We start from the raw sequence: 19,996 nt of genomic DNA on the forward strand, positions 1-19,996 counted from the left end.
GAATGACACCTGTTTTACGATCTGGTTTCAGTCCATCAGTGATGACATCATCATAGTAGCCTGGCATGATTTCCTTCATCTCTTCTGCATCAAAACATGTCATATGTTTGGGTGTTTGTGGAATATTTTTAAAAACAAAATGTAAACTGTGCTGTTGCAGGTCTTGAGACCTGGAATGGTTGACATTATGATAATCTACTGCCTTTTATTTTTTTTAATAAGATAAAAGTTTTAGTTTTATGAACAGCCTTTGAGTCTTTGGTCAAATATTTCATTTAGTGATAGAATTACATTTTATGTGTGAGATTTTATAAGTGTGAATTACATTTTAGATCTTTCTTGGAGTCTGACCATTATTTATTTTAGGTTTTATTTAATTATACTTTAGCTCTCTAACCTGAGAGAAGCTCATCAGCATTTTCATACCCAGAATACAGTTCTTCAGAGATGAGACTCCCTGTTAAAGTAGAGCAGAGCAGTCAGAAACATGTTCATCATTACAAACAGAATGAATCCTCATTACCTTTGGATCATGTAGCACTGAATTAGTGACACACACACAAAAGCATCAGTAACAGAAATACCATGTTTTTTGTTGGGCCTATTAGCAAACACACGTAACCTTGCATGAACCCGTTCTTAACTGCATTCCAAAAATACACACACACACACACACATACAAACACACATATAAACATGCACCTGCAGCTCTGTGGTTTTCTGTCAGGAATTATTTGGTTTGAAGCAGGAGGTTTAACTAATAATAGATGAACATCAACATCAACAGACTCTTATTAATGCTATTAAATGAGATTGATGGCTCATGTCTCACCCCTCTGAGTGAAGTGATTGTGTCTGTGATGAATCTCCTCATAAACGGCCTCAGTCATCGTCCTGTGCCTCCTCTTAGAGAGAGCTGTGAGTGTAGACAGACAAACCTGCTGTCAGTTCACAACACATGACTGATCACACACTGAATAAGACACAATATAACAGTCTCTGGATCTCTCCTACCTCTCCTCATCACTCTGTTCTGCTGAATCAGTATAAGCAGTGGCACTAAGAGCAGTAAGAGCACAACTCCCAGAACAATCACAAGCACTGGGGGGACGGAGAGAGTTTGTGGAGGAGAGACTGATGTTGAGCGCACTGGAGGAGAAACTGGAGGAGAAGCTGATGTTGTTGTAGAAGGGGACACTGACAAATCTGGCAATGTAAACAAATAAGTAAATACAATTCATACAAATTTACTGAATACACAAATATTATACACTCCAAAATAATCTAAAAATAAATATTATTCCTCAGTATTTTGTTGTGACCTGCACAGGTGAGTCCAGCGTGCTCTTTGTGGGAGCAGTCAGAGTGGTTTTTCAGGGAGAGAGGACAGTCCCACAGGTGAATCTCATTCCCTCTGCACTCAACTCTGTTCATCCACACAACACTTTCACCAGCACCAAAGACTGAATTCCCATCAGCCCTCAGTGCTGCTCCACAACCCAGCTGCCTGCAGACCACCTGAGCATCGCTGATGTCCCACTGATCATCACAGACTGAGCCCCACACAGCGTTATGATACACCTCCAGCCTCCCAGAGCATGGGCCCTCTCCTCCACTCAGTCTGAGAGGAACATGATCTAACACACACACACATCAACCAGCACTGAGCAGCTTTACCAACATTCACAACAAAACCCACTAAAACTGAAGTTTGATTGCTTTAAGGCATAATTCATTTTGGAGGTAAATAATATTTGTTAAAATATGCAGACATTAATAATAATTTACTAGGAAAAAACACATTTGTTGTAAAAAAAAAAAAAAAAAAAAGAACTTACCTGAACACGGTCTCTTGTATGGAGATGGTGAGTTAGAACATGAAAGACTCTGAGGAGACTTGTGTGTCTGATCCTCTGAGAATAAAAATGAAAAACAGAATATTTCATCTCGAATTGAAAAAAACAATCATTAATGTGAAAACTGCTAAACATTAAAAAAAAAAAAGTTCCTTCTGCTTCATTAGTTTACTCACCAAATTAGACAGAGTAAACAGGTATGTAAAAAAAAACATGACTCTTGAGATCATATTAAATCATTTAAATATCATCCTACCTAAGCATATGATTTTAGCCACTTCATATTCATTGCATTTATTTTGTCCCCAGGGTAAAGATGGACACTGCCACAAATTTGAATCATGTGGTCGACATGTTACTTTATCCAGCCAATTAGGAGCTGATTTCACTCTTGGTGCAGAATCAGACAAAACACCAGATCTTCCACAGTTCAGCTCTTGACAGATCAGACTCACTGTGTCTTTTTCCATCTGGTTCCAGCACACATTACCCCAGGATCCATTGTAGAAAACCTCCACATTCCCTTCACAGCCCTCAGTTAACCTGATCTCTTTAAACTCTAGATGGAAGAGGATGTGTAAAACAATTCAGTTCAGGTTGTGTTTGACCTAAAATCTTAAAACATCCCCAAAATTACTTAATACACAGGCAAAAAGTGCAAAATGCATCTTGTAATATTATTAAAATGTTCATTACATGATACCATAGAAAATATCCATTATAAAATTACAAAATAAATATTGTTATATTTAAAAATGATAAAATAAAAATCAAATATTTCATGTCTAAGTTTATTTTTTATTTGATTTGTTTTATCTTTTTTTAGTAAGTAGCCATGAACTATACAGTCAGACATCCATTATTACAAAAACCCTGTGCGATACAAGACCCCTCCACTCCTCATTACCCTGGAGTTTATTACATATTTTGTGAAAAATAAATACATCTTTGATAAAGCATGCAAACTACCATGCCATTTACCTGAGCACACAACTCCTACATCCTCCTTGGGATTACAGTCATGTTTTCCCCAGCCTGAAGAAGAGCAGTTCCACAGGGACGTCTCATTCCCCTCACACTCCACCTCATCCAGCCATATGTGTCCAGAACCAGGACCAAACCAGGCTGGTACCTGCTGGTTACTGAGGGCCACTCCACACTGCAGCTGTCTGCACACCACATGGGCATCTTTAATATCCCAGGAGTCATCACACACTGTCCCCCATGAGCCGCTGTGAAAAACCTCCAGCCTCCCTGCACAGTCTCCCCCAGAACCCACCAGCCTGATGGACCCACGACCTGATATTCAGAGAAAAACAAACACGTTATTGATCATAAACAACTAAAAAATCTGTCCAGATGTCGTTCTCACCAAGGCAGGTGATGTACAGCTGTTGTGTGGAGCTGCAGTTGAGAGTTTGTGGAGAGCTGCAGTTCCCCAGATGAGCTTCACTCCCAGAGCACTGGAAGCCCGTCACACACTCATGACTCTGTTCAAGAGTGGATGAAGTGGAGCCGTAGAAGTTCAGCACAAAGCCACAGCCCAGCTGTCTGCAGACCACAGAGGATTCAGTGAGACTCCAGGAGTCCAGCAGAACTCTCCTCCAGACCTGATGGATGAAAACTTCCAGCTCCCCCTCACACTGTCTCTCTCCAGATAACCGCACCAGACCATCATGAAGAGCCAGAGAGGAACCTGAAATGTGTTAGAATGTAATGAGATGTTTATAAAATACATTAAAAAAATTTCAGTAACATAACGCTCAACGCCAAAAAAGTTTACCAGAGCAGATGACTCCAACATCTCGTCTGTGAGAACATTCAGCTCGACTCCATGAAGAGATGGAACATTCTGAGAGTTTTGTTTCATTCCCGTCACAATCAAAGACATCAGCCCAGGTTTCATTACTTCCCTCTCCAAACCAGTCTGATCCCACAACAGACACAGCAATCCCACAATTCAGCTGTCTACAGAGGACACTGGCAGCTCTCATGTCCCAGCATGCATCACACACTGTGCCCCATTTACCGAAGTACTGACGTTCAACTCGACCAGAACAAGAGTCTGAACCATACACCAGCCTGAGATCTGTGTAACCTGGAAAAAAATTGCAGATTTAGTGAAGCAGTAGCCTATGAAACAGTCCACAAGTAAAAGAAAGATTACATTTGAATCTTAAATTGAAATATGGTTCTCCATTACCGGAACATGACAGTCCGACATCATTCTCATGGGTACAGTTGTATTTGACAGAAGATGATGTTGGACAGATAGATATATAAGACTCATCTCCTCTACACTGAATCTCTTGTGTCCACATCTGAGTGTCTCCTTTGTCAAAAGCAGCTGCTCCCAGCACCTGTACAGGAGCCCCACAGTCCAGCTCTCTACACACAACCTCTGCATCCTGCTGGTCGAAGGCAGCAGCACACACCGTGTGCCATTTGTTCCCGTTAAGTATCTCTAGTCTCCCAGAGCAGCGAGAGCTTCCACCCAGTCTGATTCCTTTAGCAGAAAGATGGGCACACTTTTTTTATTCGCTAATAGTGATTCTGATAGATATGCTAGCACATAAAATCTTATTATAAACAAAAAAGATAACTTTAACTTATTACTTGGAAAATATTAAAGGAGTGGTTCACATTTTTTTTTCTAGCCTTGATTGTAGTGCTGGGCGGTATACCGGTTAATATTGAAAACCGGTGTATATTTTCGCTTATGATATAAATTTTTTATATAAAGTACTGCCATACCGATGTATTTAATTACTCAACGTTCAGAACGAACGTTATGCTGCGCCGCGGCCGTGCAACACTTTTTCAGACTGACCCTTTACAATGTTGCACTTCTAAGCAGCGACTGCGAGGCGTGGTGAGGGTAAACTCAGCTCTGGGGCCTGTTTCACTAAGGAGATTCAACCAAGTTTAAACTTGAACTCTGAGTTGACTTACCCCGAGATGGGAAACTGAGTTTTTGGTTACAGAACAGCTGAAATTAGTTAGTTTAATCAACTCTAAATTGACTGACTGAGTTAAGTGCGTGCACCACAACTATAAAAAGCCATTATCAATGGAGCGCCGATATTACGATTCACCATGGCAACAGCTCCTGCCAAAAAGCCGTCTGCATACTTCAGACTCGATACAAATGTAATTCTTCTCAGTGTTATAATATCACAGGTGAAAACTGGCAGAACGTTAGATTAATGAACTAATAGCTAATCATGTTATGGTATCTCATGGGCAAAAAATATATATATAATAATAATATTAATAATATATAAGTGCAATTTACTTATTTTACAAATGATCTGTCAATAGAGTAAGAAAAATACGGCAGTGGCTATTTACAATAAGTGGAATTAGCATACTTTTTTAGCGATAGATCCTATTTACAGTAGGCTAAGTGCAAGTAGCTCTAGATGCTATTTACAGAAAAATTGTACAGTGCAAATCGTGATTTATTTTATTTACAATGTAAAAGTAGCAGTTCTTTGCAACAGGCTAAGTGTAAATAATAATTGGATGCTAGTTATACTTTATACTGGCAGATACATAGGCCCATTTGCTCCTCACTATTGTTTTACATTAACAGGATGCAATAATAACAGATTGTAAATTATTATATTTATTACAATTATAAATAGTTGTATCATTATTAAACACTCGTTAGGCAATTTACTTCCAATTTTAGAAAATTTTGTTCATTTTTATTGAAAATAAATTCTAATGTGACATGTGATGGGAAAAGTGAGAAGAACGAGCTTGGCAAAAGACCGACTCTAACCCAATCAATCACGTTACAAGCAAGTTTTCCGTACCCAAAACATTACTGCCTACACCATTGAAGCCATTATTCACATGTGTAGTATTTTAACCTTATGTGTCGATGGAGGGCGGAGCTACAGTAGATTTGCACTTAGTAATAGACACTAAGAATATTTTTATTACCACACTGGCATATAATTTTACTTAAGTAAACAGGAAACAAGACTAAGTATCTTATATCATTTTCTTATATAGAAAATCAATCTTTATTTTATTATTTTTTTTTATATATTTGCACTTGAAAAAAAAAAAAAACACTTAGTAAGAAGAGCATTTTTCCAGCGTACATTAATGAAGTGTTTAAAAAGGGTGAGGAGCCCTAAAGAAACTCTTGATTTATCGAAGAAAACCTGCTCCTGACCAGGTTAGGTTCATAAAATAATTTACTATGGTAACTGACTCTGAGTATAAGTTACCTCTCTTTCAGAAACGGGCTTGACCTACCCTGCTTTCTCGGGTTTGACAAGCCTCCCATTCTGAAACGGAAAACCTTGAGTTCCCTTCATTTCAGGGTAAACATACTCAGAGTTTTCACTTATCCTCCTTTGTAAAAAGGGGCCCCTGGTGTTACGTTATAATGCCTGTTTCACACATACTCCATCTGCAGTGCGTATTAACGGATTCCAGCTGCACGAGGTTGCGTTCCGTCAGTGCGTTCAAGGAGCAGTGCGTCTGCAGCAGTGCAGCGATTGTTAACGTACTGAGTCTATTTTTGCTGTGCTGCAGGCACTGAATTAAAGTGAAAGTGCATTGTTCGCGGGAAAAATGAACATGGATTCACATGGAAACGCAGTCATTAAAGCCTACTGTGTTTCACACGCAACGCATGGGTTTTTGGCTAGGTTTAAAACAAGAAAAAGAGCACTTTTAGATAAACAAGGAAAACAATATATGTTCACTTTTATGGAAGCAGAAAAACAAAGTTCATTAATACCCGTAGGATTGCTTGTGATAAAGATTTAAATGCACGAGACTGTTTCTGTCTGTGGTGTTTAATTTTAAATATTTTAACAAGAAAAGTAGGTTAATTATTGTGTTAAAATGTTTTGCCACTTGCATGAGCAGCTTATTATACAAACCTAGAAGTAAAATGCATGAATAATGCGTTGTTTATATTTATTGAGTTTAAACTAATGTCTAGAACTATGAAAGATTGTTACTGTTCTGTGATAAAAGACTCACAATGCTGAAGAAAAAAAAATATTTTTTTTACATGATATGAAATCAAAATAATGAACAAATGTTGTGTTTGTGGACTAACAGCTGCAGATCAGTAGCGGATTGCAAACGCGTCCTGTGTGAAAGCACAATGAGTCCGTACTGCGGACTGCATATGCACTGCAGACGGAGTGTGTGTGAAACAGGCGTTACAGCCAAAAAGAGGAGCCGGGTATTATGTTTGGAGGCATGTCTTAGAATATCATCCAGCAGAAAATGCATTGTACACCTGATTATGCATGAAAAAAAAAAAAAAGTCAGAAACCGGAAAACCGACATAATAAAAAAAAAAAAAATAATAATAAAAAAAAAAGTGATAAAATTTTTTGGTCAAACCGACCAGCACTACTTGATTGTGTTTATGGGGTGCAGTCTAACATGATGATTCTTTGTTTAACAAATCGAAACGCATTATTTTTCACATAATTGACCTTTATTCGACACCGCTCTCTCCCTTCTCTGAGAAACGCACTGATCATTTCATGCCAGAACCGGCCCAAGGCATAAGCGAACTAAGTGGCTGTTTAGCGGCTTGCAGTTTTGGCTTATGACCACATGGCTGGGGCAGAGTAAATTGCTCTTACACCATCTACACCCGAAGCGAAATTGTCGAATGAACGGATGTAGTCTGATGCATATGGTACGCAAAAGTGGAAACACTTCAGGAATGTCGAAGTCGTTATCGGATTGGTTGGTCAAATGGCCTCATGGGTGGGTCTTGGCCAATAAAAGCTGCCATGAATTCCAGACCTTTGGCGTGAAGGTCTGGCTACGCAAGACTAGACCAGATGTGAGAAAGCAACCATTGGAAATCATCTGAACTTTCGTATAAATACATCATAAATAGAACGAGGCAAAAATAGAACCACTCCACATCCAGTGTAGACAGCATCGCACTGATTATAATGTGTAACTATAGTGGAGCCGGACTGATATGTTTTTTTGGGGGGCCGATACCTATAGCCTAGGGAGTAAAAAAGATATAAATATATCAGCCGATATTCTTTATCTGTAGGCTATATTATAGTACAAGTATAGTCAAAAGTTTGGACACACTTCCCAATCGAGTGTTCAAACCAGGGGCCCCCAAGAGTGCATGAATGGCTTGATTTTTTTTTCAGAGTATTAGCCACCTTTTTCCTGACGTAAAATGGGCACTGCCATTTGTAAATTCTATGAGTCTAGCTTCTGGTCTCATTTGCGTCCAGCTATTTTTAGATGTACAAAACAGTTTGTTTTGCTGCTTGATATTGACAATTGATGTGTCCTACATTATTTTAATTTGTTATCTTAATTAAGGACAAAATAACGGAAGTGAAAGAAAAGTGTTTATTACTTTTGAAATATTGATATTTTTCTCACAAAAACACATGGATTCGCTACGGGGCCTTTATTCATCCCCCGGAGCCATCTGCTGCTCGTTTTATTATGAGCTTTATTGGAAAATAATGTGGACTGTTCAACTGCAACACCCGCTGACTACAACAATATAGCTTGGAATAGCCAGGATCATTTTTAATATAACTCCGACTGGATTTGTCTGAAAGAGGAAAGTCATATACACATAGGATGCTTCGAGGGTGAGTAAAACACTAGCTAATTTAAATTTTGGGGTGAACTAACCCTTTAAGTAATCCTTTGACCATGTTCTGGCCCGTCATCTAGTTGCGAATCTTTTTTTTTTTTGCCCGATGCCAAACTTACTTGCCTACCCCTGTCATAAACCATTTTAAAAAGCTTTGATTAATGAACCTTTTTCCGATACAATTGTGATAAAAGCTTATCTGATTCAGAACACTTCACAACGCCATCAATAGCCAGCAGCCAATAGCATTTGTTAACACAACAAGCATACGTTTGTGCCCCATCACCTGTCTGTGAAAACTCCCTGCGCATGAAGGGTTCAGCTCGCGCATATGTTTAGATCTGTGCCTGGTCACAGAAATGACTTGCGTGTGTGGGTTCTGCTTGCGGTTTTTATTATTTGTCCTTGCAGCGTGCTGATGGGTATACACAATCATATTTTTTGTGCTCGAGTTAGGAATCTGCCATTTCCTCAGGTTTACATTTTTACGAGAGACTGAGAGCTTTGTCACAGTCCAGGCAGTAGCTAGCCTACTAGGGGTGGCACGGTTCGCTGAAAAAAACCCGAACCTTTCGGTTCACCACACACGGTTCGGCACGCGCTGGGACTGCGGTTCAACTTAAATCTGACAAAGCATCTGTAATATGGTTTGCTATAAGTAAAGTTTGCACGTACAACAAACATCGAAAACATCGAAAATACATTTTGGTCCAAAAATACCAAAAACTACGTATGTATCTCTTTTTTTTATTTTTATTAATGACATTTATAACCAGGGTCCAGGGTCACATATGCAGTTTAATTTCATATTTTCCTACTTTTTGGTTGACTTTCTATACGATCCAAGAATGTTTTGTCTGTGGATCACATCTTAGATACAGACTTGGGGAAAGTATCTCATTGGTAGGCTACTGCTAGATCTTCTGCTGTTTAAGGTTGCGACATCCCTCCTCATTCAAAAATGGTAGTGATTGAGCAGCGAAAACTCTATATACCGTACACTGCCCATCCCCAGAAAAAAAAAAGTCTAATATTTAATTGGACCACCTTTAGATTTAATTACGTCATTCATTCGCCGTGGCATTGTTTCTGCATTGTAACAACATTTATTCCCATCCAGAGTTGCATAATTCTTTTTTGTATTATGTATTGATGAGAGAGTCAGAACACTGGAGGGGGCCATGACAAATATCTTTCTCAGTCGTGTGTGTGTGTGTGTGCGTGCGCGCATTACAGTACATTGTTTGATTGCATTATTGTCTACAAGTATTTAAATAAATGTTGCTCCTAATCAATATTCGACTGCATGTAGCATGATTTGCATCATTTCACACGATGAAAGAAAGTCGAGGTTGGCAAGAGTTTGATCATTTCATTGAGAATAAACTCATCAGTTTTGAATTTTCATAAAGGACAACGCATAATGGCAGAAAATCTCGTTTTGAAAAGAAATTTTACAACACAAAACTGTATTTTTGGGGAAGTTGTGGCCTAGTTGTTAGAGAGTTTGACTCCTAACCATAAGGTTGTAGGTTTGAGACTCTGAACTATTTTTTGTCTAGGAAAACTTACCAGAGCAGATGACCCCAGCATCTTCAGCATGATTACGCTTATATTTTCCCCAACCATGTGATCCACAGTTCTTCAGTGCAGACTCTACTCCAGTACAGCTCACAGTAATAGTCCAGATTGGTCCTTTCCCCTGGCCAAAGTGGGCACGCTTAGGTGCAGCTACAGCCTCTCCACAGCCCAGCTCTCTACACACCACTGCAGCATCAACCAAATCCCAGCCAAAATCATTAACTGTTCCCCAACGTCCATCATGAAGAACCTCCACTCTACCAGCGCAGGAACTACCACCACCTACTAATCTTACTGTTTCTAAGAGACACAACACAACATACAAAGAGAATGAGAGGGGAATTACAACCCGAATTCCGGAAAAGTTGGGACGTTTTTTACATTTTAATAAAATGAAAACTAAAGGAATTTCAAATCACATGAGCCAATATTTTATTCACAATAGAACATAGATAACGTAGCAAATGTTTAAACTGAGAAATTTTTCACTTTTATCCACTTAATTAGCTCATTTAAAATTTAATGCCTGCTACAGGTCTCAAAAAAGTTGGCACGGGGGCAACAAATGGCTAAAAAAGCAAGCAGTTTTGAAAAGATTCAGCTGGGAGAACATCTAGTGATTAATTAAGTTAATTGATATCAGGTCTGTAACATGATTAGCTATAAAAGCTTTGTCTTAGAGAAGCAGAGTCTCTCAGAAGTAAAGATGGGCAGAGGCTCTCCAATCTGTGAAAGACTGCGTAAAAAAATTGTGGAAAACTTTAAAAACAATGTTCCTCAACGTCAAATTGCAAAGGCTTTGCAAATCTCATCATCTACAGTGCATAACATCATCAAAAGATTCAGAGAAACTGGAGAAATCTCTGTGCGTAAGGGACAAGGCCGGAGACCTTTATTGGATGCCCGTGGTCTTCGGGCTCTCAGACGACACTGCATCACTCATCGGCATGATTGTGTCAATGACATTACTAAATGGGCCCAGGAATACTTTCAGAAACCACTGTCGGTAAACACAATCCGCCGTGCCATCAGCAGATGCCAACTAAAGCTCTATCATGCAAAAAGGAAGCCATATGTGAACATGGTCCAGAAGCGGCGTCGTGTCCTGTGGGCCAAGGCTCATTTAAAATGGACTATTTCAAAGTGGAATAGTGTTTTATGGTCAGACGAGTCCAAATTTGACATTCTTGTTGGAAATCACGGATGCCGTGTCCTCCGGGCTAAAGAGGAGGGAGACCTTCCAGCATGTTATCAGCGTTCAGTTCAAAAGCCAGCATCTCTGATGGTATGGGGGTGCATAAGTGCATACGGTATGGGCAGCTTGCATGTTTTGGAAGGCTCTGTGAATGCTGAAAGGTATATAAAGGTTTTAGAGCAACATATGCTTCCCTCCAAACAACGTCTATTTCAGGGAAGGCCTTGTTTATTTCAGCAGGACAATGCAAAACCACATACTGCAGCTATAACAACAGCATGGCTTCGTCGTAGAAGAGTCCGGGTGCTAACCTGGCCTGCCTGCAGTCCAGATCTTTCACCTATAGAGAACATTTGGCGCATCATTAAACGAAAAAATACGTCAAAGACGACAACGAACTCTTCAGCAGCTGGAAATCTATATAAGGCAAGAATGGGACCAAATTCCAACAGCAAAACTCCAGCAACTCATAGCCTCAATGCCCAGACGTCTTCAAACTGTTTTGAAAAGAAAAGGAGATGCTACACCATGGTAAACATGCCCCGTCCCAACTATTTTGAGACCTGTAGCAGAAATCAAAATTGAAATGAGCTCATTTTGTGCATAAAATTGTAAACTTTCTCAGTTTAAACATTTGCTATGTTATCTATGTTCTATTGTGAATAAAATATTGGCTCATGTGATTTGAAAGTCTTTTAGTTTTCATTTTATTAAAATCTAAAAAACGTCCCAACTTTTCCGGAATTCGGGTTGTATTTGGCATAAAACAATGGTTTATTTTATTTTGAATCAAAGTTGGGTCTACCAGAACACACAAGTCCAACATCACTGTTATAGGAACAATTGCTGCTTGAAGATAATACTGGACAGAGAGCAAACTGATATTCATTTCCTCTGCACTGAATCTCTTGTGTCCACATCTGAGTGTCTCCTTTGCCAAAAGCAGCTGCTCCCAGCACCTGTACAGGAGCCCCACAGTCCAGCTCTCTACACACAATCTCTGCATCCTGCTGGTCAAAGACAGCGTCACACACTGACATCCACGTCTGATCATGAAGTATCTCCAACCTCCCAGAGCAGCGAGAACCTCCAACAAGCCTAACTCCTAAATCTACAAAAGATATTACATGTAAACACATTTTAAAATAAAGCCTTGAAATATGACTTGTTCTTGATAACTTCATTGTTAATTGAATGTTTTGTTGTCTAATGCATGCTTTTCTTTAACTGTAATTTTTATAATCTGCTTAATCTTGTAAAAAAAATGGTGTGAGCAGTTTAATGCATTAACTTACCTGAGCAAATAACACCAACATCTTCACTATGTTTACAGTTATGTTCACCAATTTTTCTTTTGGGGCATTTAAATACGGAGGACTCCGATCCACGACAAATCATATCATCAATCCAGATTTTTCCTGACCCAGGTCCAAAGTAAGTAACACGCGGTCCTTTTGTAGTACAGCCCAGCTCTCTACACACTACTGCAGTGTTTGCCAAACCCCAAAAATCATCACACACAGTTCCCCATTCTCCATTATAATAAACCTCCAACCTACCAGTACAGGAATTATTACCACCCACCAGCCTTACGTTTCCTATAAAGATATATATAAAACATTTTTTTTAAAAGTACATAAAATGTGTGTCTGAGATGAACATAAACATTGAGAAAGAAAATAGAAAATATGACCATGAGAGAAGTAAATACACTTTTATATTAATGCAAACATTACACATACACATGAACTATAAATTATGGCCAATTCGTAACAAACACAGGGTCAATCATTATATAACATGAACTAACACAATGTGACATAACACCTGAATGTATACATACCAGCTGTGGCAAGTTGGATCACAAAAGACAAAAAAAATAGAGTTAGACAGCTCACCATCTTTACTGATTCACTTTGTTCGATCAACTCTAAACTGAAAGGATCAAGAGAGACAGAAAGCTGAACAACCACCAAACAAGAAGCCAATCAAAGACACTTTTACCTTATTAGACGGAGGAGAGGAAATCATCAAAAAGTTTCACTGACTAATCAGAAGGCGTATTTACGATTCTCACCATATTTATTAAAAGCACATCAACATTGATGAACAGAACTCCTCCTCCATCACACAGCGACACTTAACTGGGGAGAAACATACAAGATAGAGGGGTGACAAAGTCAAACATACAGGAAACTGATTTCAGGGACAGGAAACATTCCAGTTTATTTACAACATCAAAGCTCAGCACCTGCAGAAATGCAAGCGGCTTCATGCTTCTCACTCTGAGTTAATGTTATATAAAAAAACTAAACAAAAAAAAACAACATTCTTAATTACTGTTATTCAGGAATATATTTTAGCAAAGTTTGTCAAGTCACAGTATATATAACTACAAATAGTAATACATTTAATTATACATTTATTAATACAGTTATTGCTGCTGGAAGCAAGTACAGCAACTTACTGCCAAATGTGCCAATGTACATGGCAATACGGTGCTGAGATTATTTAAGACATACTGCTGATGCACAAATAGCATAAAATAACCCCCAAAAAAGCTGGAAGAAGAAAACAAAACAAATATGTAATGTTATGCTGCTGCTATACAATAATATGCTTAAAACAATAATCCCTACAGGCTGAAGAAATATAAAAGGTAAACCCCCCAGAACAAGCAAATATATTGCTGCTGCTCTGGAGAGCTAGGTGTTTGCTATGTGAGCCTAGGCCTGCTTTGCCAAATGGCTTAACGCTAGTGAACTTTTGCTGCGTTTAACTGACCGGTTGACCAGATAGCTTTATAGTAACCTGAGTTAAGTGTTTCAGGGCTAATGGAGACCAGACAAATTTACTAGTGGCTTAACAATATGAACCTGGGTGCCGTACCCATAGGTTTATTTAACTAACCTAAATAACCTAAAAAAATAAGAATGTTTGTCTGAGCCATAGATCATAAAAACAAAAAAGATGGACAAAACGTCTCCACTTTCTTCCACTATAGAAAAGTAAAGCCACAGCATCTCAGTATGGCCGCTGCTATCTTGATTAAATTAAGTATTTGGAGCCAAGTCTTCACCATACAGTCTATGGACTACACACTAGAGATTTGTTTGGAGCCAGAGTCTGCGCCATAGGTTATACTTTCCGCGTCCGCGAATCCGCTAGTGTCTGCTGTCAGTACACGGCTATGGTACACGTGACATCATCAGAGAGTGTGCGCCGAGGCTCGGGGTGGACGACCGCATGCCTCCCATTTATTATGACCGCACGCAGTATGCTTCAAAATCACAATTACACATGTGTAGGCAGTGTGAAGAAGCCCATTGCTACTCGAACCTGTGCAATCCGTCTCCTGGATATTGGTTTGTTTTAACTTAGAGGGAGTGTCAGCCACATTAAAAAAGTTAACAGCTTAAGTAATTTGTGGATTAATGCTTATTGGAGATGCAAACTTTTTCAAACGATTCAGATGGATTTGGTGAACTGGTTCAAAAAGATCCAGTTATATCGAATGATTCATTCGCGAACCGGATATCACAAACTGCTTTGTTTTGAACTCGCTCACAACAGACACGGAAGAGAAGACAATGCTGAATAAAGTCATAGTTTTTGCTATTTTTGGACCAAAATGTATTTTCAAAGCTTCAAAAAATTCTAACTGACCCTCTGATGTCACATGGACTACTTTTGGAACGACATGAGGGTGAGGGGGACATAATTTTCCTTTTTGGGTGAACTATCCCTTTAAGTGCATCGTAAGAAGACAGATTTATGCAGTCACCTGCAGGACAATCGGCAGATTACACCTTTAACTTTATTCAAGTGCAATCCCAGCAACCATTGGTCCGACGGCGACATCGTGTCCCCGGCCAAAAATATTTGCGGTAGGACGGCAAAAATCTGTAGAAATATGTAACAGAACATTTCCTAAAAATGCATTCAGATACGTTTTTACATGTCTATAGTTCTATGGGGCAGCATGTATAATTGTTACTTTGACTTTTAGCTGTGTGTATTTCAATATATACCCGTGTTGTGAATCGGTTGTGAGAGGACGTCACTATGAGGTGTGATGTGTGCAAATTTTGCTACTCACTTATGAGGTGTGATTTCTGACAGGTCGAAGGTTTAGCAGGAGAAGTATGGCTAGTGGAATGTAACAGGATTATCTATGGAAGCGTATGAGAAGCAATATTCAATTTGGGATGTTATATGCAAAATGACAATGCAATATGTAAAATGACAATGCATTTCTATATTTACATTTACCAATACATTTGTGCAACGTTTGGTGCAAAATTAAAATTAAATTACACAATTTTCATTTGCCATTTCATACACCAGTTTTAATATGTAAAATAAACTAATTTTAATGCTTTATAAGTTGCAAAATTAAAATGAAAATGTATTACAGAAATGATTAGATATGTATAACATGTTCAAGCAAAAACTGTGGCAAAATTATCATTTAAATGCTATTTTTCTTAAATGCATTAACACTCACAGTCAAGACACTTACGAATGCATTTTCATTCAGTGTCCCGCAATGAATGTAGCAAAATTCAATGTGCACACTAGAAATGCATTCCGAGCCGATCACGTGTCCGCCCCCTCCCGCCATGTCAATCACTGCGTGAACAAGTCGGGGCTTGCAGAAGGTCAGAGACTCAAATCCCAAGAAGAGGACTCAAGTGAGAGAACATGAACAAGACAGTTGGTCCATGTACGTTTTGATCATTTTAGTTTATGGCTTTAATATTTCATTCGCACTTGTGGGCGGAGCTGAAACGCTGCTTCCATCTGATTGGTCGAATCGCTCCACCTTCAACTCGGTCTTTTCTTTCAGGCAGAATAAGAGTCAGTGTGAGTGGGACACTGTAATGTCTGAAACCACCGCTCACTGTTAATTAGTATAATATTTGAATCAGATGTAGCTGGGCACATAATTCGTGCTGCTGAGACCTGCAAATTATTTCTAGGTTGTAGTATTGTATGAATATTGTCCCACTGATAAATACAGTGCAAATAGTTCTGTCTCTTTGGAAAAAAGTGAAGTGGAAATAAAAATCAATAATAGACTGAACAGTTCCATGTCTGTAACATTTACCACTCTCATCTTTTAAGTCATAAGGCACTAGGTATGTGTGTGTAACCCCTCTCTCCCAGGTCCTCTCCGCCGCTCCTCACACTCGCTCCGAGCGGGGCTCAAACCCGGGTCTCCAGCATGGGAGGCAGTCGCACTAACAAGGAGGCTAAATGGCTACAGCCACTAGTGTCAGTCGCTAGTGCGTCTCTTGAGATCGGGGAGTGAGGTTTTACCTGCACAGCACTACTCGCTGGCCTTCGTTACACTCACCCCCCTAAACCTCACTCCCATCCGGGTCACGGCACCAATGTAACCCCTCTCTCCCGGGTCCTCTCCCCCGCTCCTCACACTCGCTCCGAACGGGGCTCAAACCCAGGTCTCCGGCATGGGAGGGGGAAGCACAAACAAGAAGGCTAAATGGCTACAGCCACTAGCATCTGTTGCCAGTGCGTCTCTTGAGATCGGAGAGTGAGGTTTTACCTGCACAGCACTACTCGCTGGCCTCCGTTACATGTGTGTGACATTAATAAATAATTGTAAAAATTAATTGTTACATTTCTGAAATAAAACTAGTAAAATTAGCTCTATGCTGCTCAGTGCTCCTGTAGCCTACCCCAGAGCGCCCTCCCGCGGCTGTAGACGGTAATGTTTTCTGAATAAATGCGACTTATGTTTTTTTCCTCGTCATGACGTATTTTTGGACTGATGCAACTTATACCGAAAAATACGGGTAACATTATTATTATTTATTATGAGAGTAATTGACACAGACTAGAACTTTAATGTTTCACCAAATTCAGCTCAGATCTTCAGACTCGTGTTGCTGTATAACTGGCCAGACTTACCTTTCCAAAACAATCCTATTTAATTTTATTTCATAAATTTAACTATATTTATTTCCACTTCACTGTTATCCAAGGAGACAGAACTATTTGCACTGTTTTTTATCAGTGGGACAATATTTATACAATACTATAACCTAGAAATAATTTAACAGGGTCTCTTGCAAGTCGCAGCAGCACGAATTATGTGGCCAGCATCATCGGATTCAAATATTATGCTAATTAACAGTGAGCGGTGGTTTCAGACATTACAGTGCTTCACTCGCACTGACTCTTATTCTGCCTGAAAGAATGAAAAGACTGTGCTGAAGGTGGAGCGATTCGACCAATCAGATGAAAGGAGCGCTTCAGCGCCGCCCACAAGTGCGAATGAAATATTGAAGCCATAAACCGAAATGATCAAAACGTACACGGACCAACTGTCTTGTCCATGTTCTCTCACTTGAATCCTCTTCTTGAGATTTGAGTCTCTGATCTTCTGCAAGCCCTGACTTGTTCACGCAGTGATTGACATGGCGAGAGGGGGCGGACACGTGATCGGCTCGGAAGGCATTTTCAATGTGCACATTGAATTTTGCTACATTCATTGCGGGACATTGAATGAAAATGCAATCGAAGTGTCTTGACTGTGAGTGTTAATGCATTTAAGAAAAATAGCATTTAAATGATAATTTTGCCACAGTTTTTGCTTGAACATGTTATACATATCTAATCATTTCTGTAATATATTTTCATTTTAATTTTGCAACTTATAAAGCGTTAAAATTAGTATTCATTTTACATATTAAAACTGGTGTATGAAATGGCAAATGAAAATTATGTAATTTATTTTTCATTTTCATTTTGCACCAAAAGTTACACAAATGTATTGGAAAATGTAAATGTAAATACAGAAATGCATTGTCATTTTGCATATTACATTCCAAATTGAATATCGCTACCCATATGCTTCCATAATTATCTGCCAAAGTCGACAGTCGTGTACTTTTGCGTTTGAGAAGGGTACATTTCCTCAACTGACGCGTGATAAGTACGTCGCCTCATCTGACGCGTGATAAGTATGCATCAAGGACTATGCTGTAACTTTGGATTACTTCATGATATTACCATGAAATGTAATTCACATACAGCACATATGTTTTAGAACATCACCAAAAAAAGAAAATTTTCTCCTACCTTATTTATCTTGTGAGATATTAAATGCCAAATAAGAGAGATATAAAAAAAATATCCCTTGACCATGCAAATTTCTCTTACATTTTATCATCTATTTCTCCACATGAGAATATTCAGAGGGCAAAGTATAGAAAAAATATAGAAAGATTTCTATCAAATGATACCAACCTTTTGACTCTCCTTGCTACAGTTTTTGAAATTATGAGTCATAATTTTGTGTATGTCAAAACAAAAACAATACCTTCACTGAGGTGAAGCATCAGGGTTTAAAGGGTTCAAACTGTTTTGAAACAGTCTATACTGTAAAAACTAAAGGTTCCTGGAGGCACCTTTTGGGGTTCTTCACTTCGCCACACCGGCAGAACCCTCTGTTCTCCACATGAGAATATTCAGAGGGCAAAGATTTTTTCCCCTAAAAATATGAGAAGATTTCTATCAAATGATACCAACCTTTTGTTTCTCCTTGCTACAGTTTTTGAAATTATGAGTCATAATTTGTGTATGTCAAAACAAAAACAATACCTTCACTGAGGTGAAGCATCAGGGCTTAAAGGGTTCAAACTGTTTTGAAACAGTCTATAGACGGTTTCAACGGCAACAACATAAACAAATGTTACTGCGCATATGCGCTTTTGTGGCCCTAACTTAACTTCCGGTAGACTTCCAAATAGAATCAATAACAACAGCCAAGTCCCTCTAGAGTAGATTTTTTTTTATAACAAACAAAATATGTTTGTTGCGTAAATCAGGTGGACTTAATGTAAATGCAAATTAATTATTTCAAAGCAGGAGATGCATAAAGCGCGAGAAATAGAGGTTTCCCCAGTAACAGCAGTAAACAAAGCAAAGCTATGCTCACAAACGCTGCGTTATCAGGCATATAACATGCAAGTCTTCCTTCAGAAATAGTGATATAAAAACACCCGTGCCTCGTTTTGATATTTAAACATATAAATGGAAGGAATTATTATTATTAAACGTGCAGTACGTAACGTTACTCATGTTTATTCAACGAAGCCTTTGGAAAATCGATCAGTTTTAAAATCATGGCGAATCTTCAAAAATAAATAAATGTTTGGGAAACACATCCCACAGCACAACCACCTGAGCCCAACTTCAGTCTGCTCATCACCTTGACTTTAACTGCGTTTGTAGAAAGCACCGCAGCCAGACCGATATACACAACACAGACCGGAAGTTAACTTAGGTCCAGGCGCGTGCGCCCGATGAAACCGTCTATAGACAAACCAATATCCCGGAGTAATTCATTTACTCAAACAGTACACTGACTGAACTGCTGTGAAGAGAGAACTGAAGATGAACACTGAGCCGAGCCAGATAATGACCCGACCCATTGTATGTACAATGCAATTAATAGTAACATTTTCTTTCCTGTTCTAAATAGTGGTCACTGATTGGGAGAATTCACACAGGACATTTTGTAATGATCGGGACACAGGAGACGAGAGATCCAAGAGCAATGTGTGTTTATTGGGTAATCCAAAAATCTGAATCAAACAAGCAGGGGGTCATAGCCAAACATCAGTCCAGAAATAAACAAACAGAAAACAAGAAACTCGAAACTAGAGGGAACATGAGGAAACCAGGTGACGGAAAATAAGGACA

The 19,996-nt window shown here is 39.0% G+C and overlaps 1 protein-coding gene across 1 annotated transcript; it reads right to left on the bottom strand.

The window, feature by feature from the left end:
* Nucleotides 1-1,616: 1,616 nt before the first annotated feature.
* On the bottom strand, nt 1,617-18,911 carry LOC132105383 (scavenger receptor cysteine-rich type 1 protein M130-like). The gene is made up of 9 exons (XM_059510467.1): nt 18,893-18,911; nt 10,060-10,368; nt 4,060-4,362; nt 3,640-3,954; nt 3,229-3,552; nt 2,838-3,155; nt 2,113-2,415; nt 1,839-1,913; nt 1,617-1,621 (listed from the first exon to the last, which is right to left on the bottom strand). The coding sequence occupies exons 1-9, from the start codon at nt 18,909-18,911 to the stop codon at nt 1,617-1,619; spliced, it is 1,971 nt and encodes a 656-aa protein (XP_059366450.1).
* Between the last annotated feature and the right edge of the window lie 1,085 nt (nt 18,912-19,996).

This window comes from Carassius carassius, chromosome 26 (assembly GCF_963082965.1).
Source record: "Carassius carassius chromosome 26, fCarCar2.1, whole genome shotgun sequence".
In the NCBI taxonomy this organism is placed as follows: domain Eukaryota; kingdom Metazoa; phylum Chordata; class Actinopteri; order Cypriniformes; family Cyprinidae; genus Carassius; species Carassius carassius.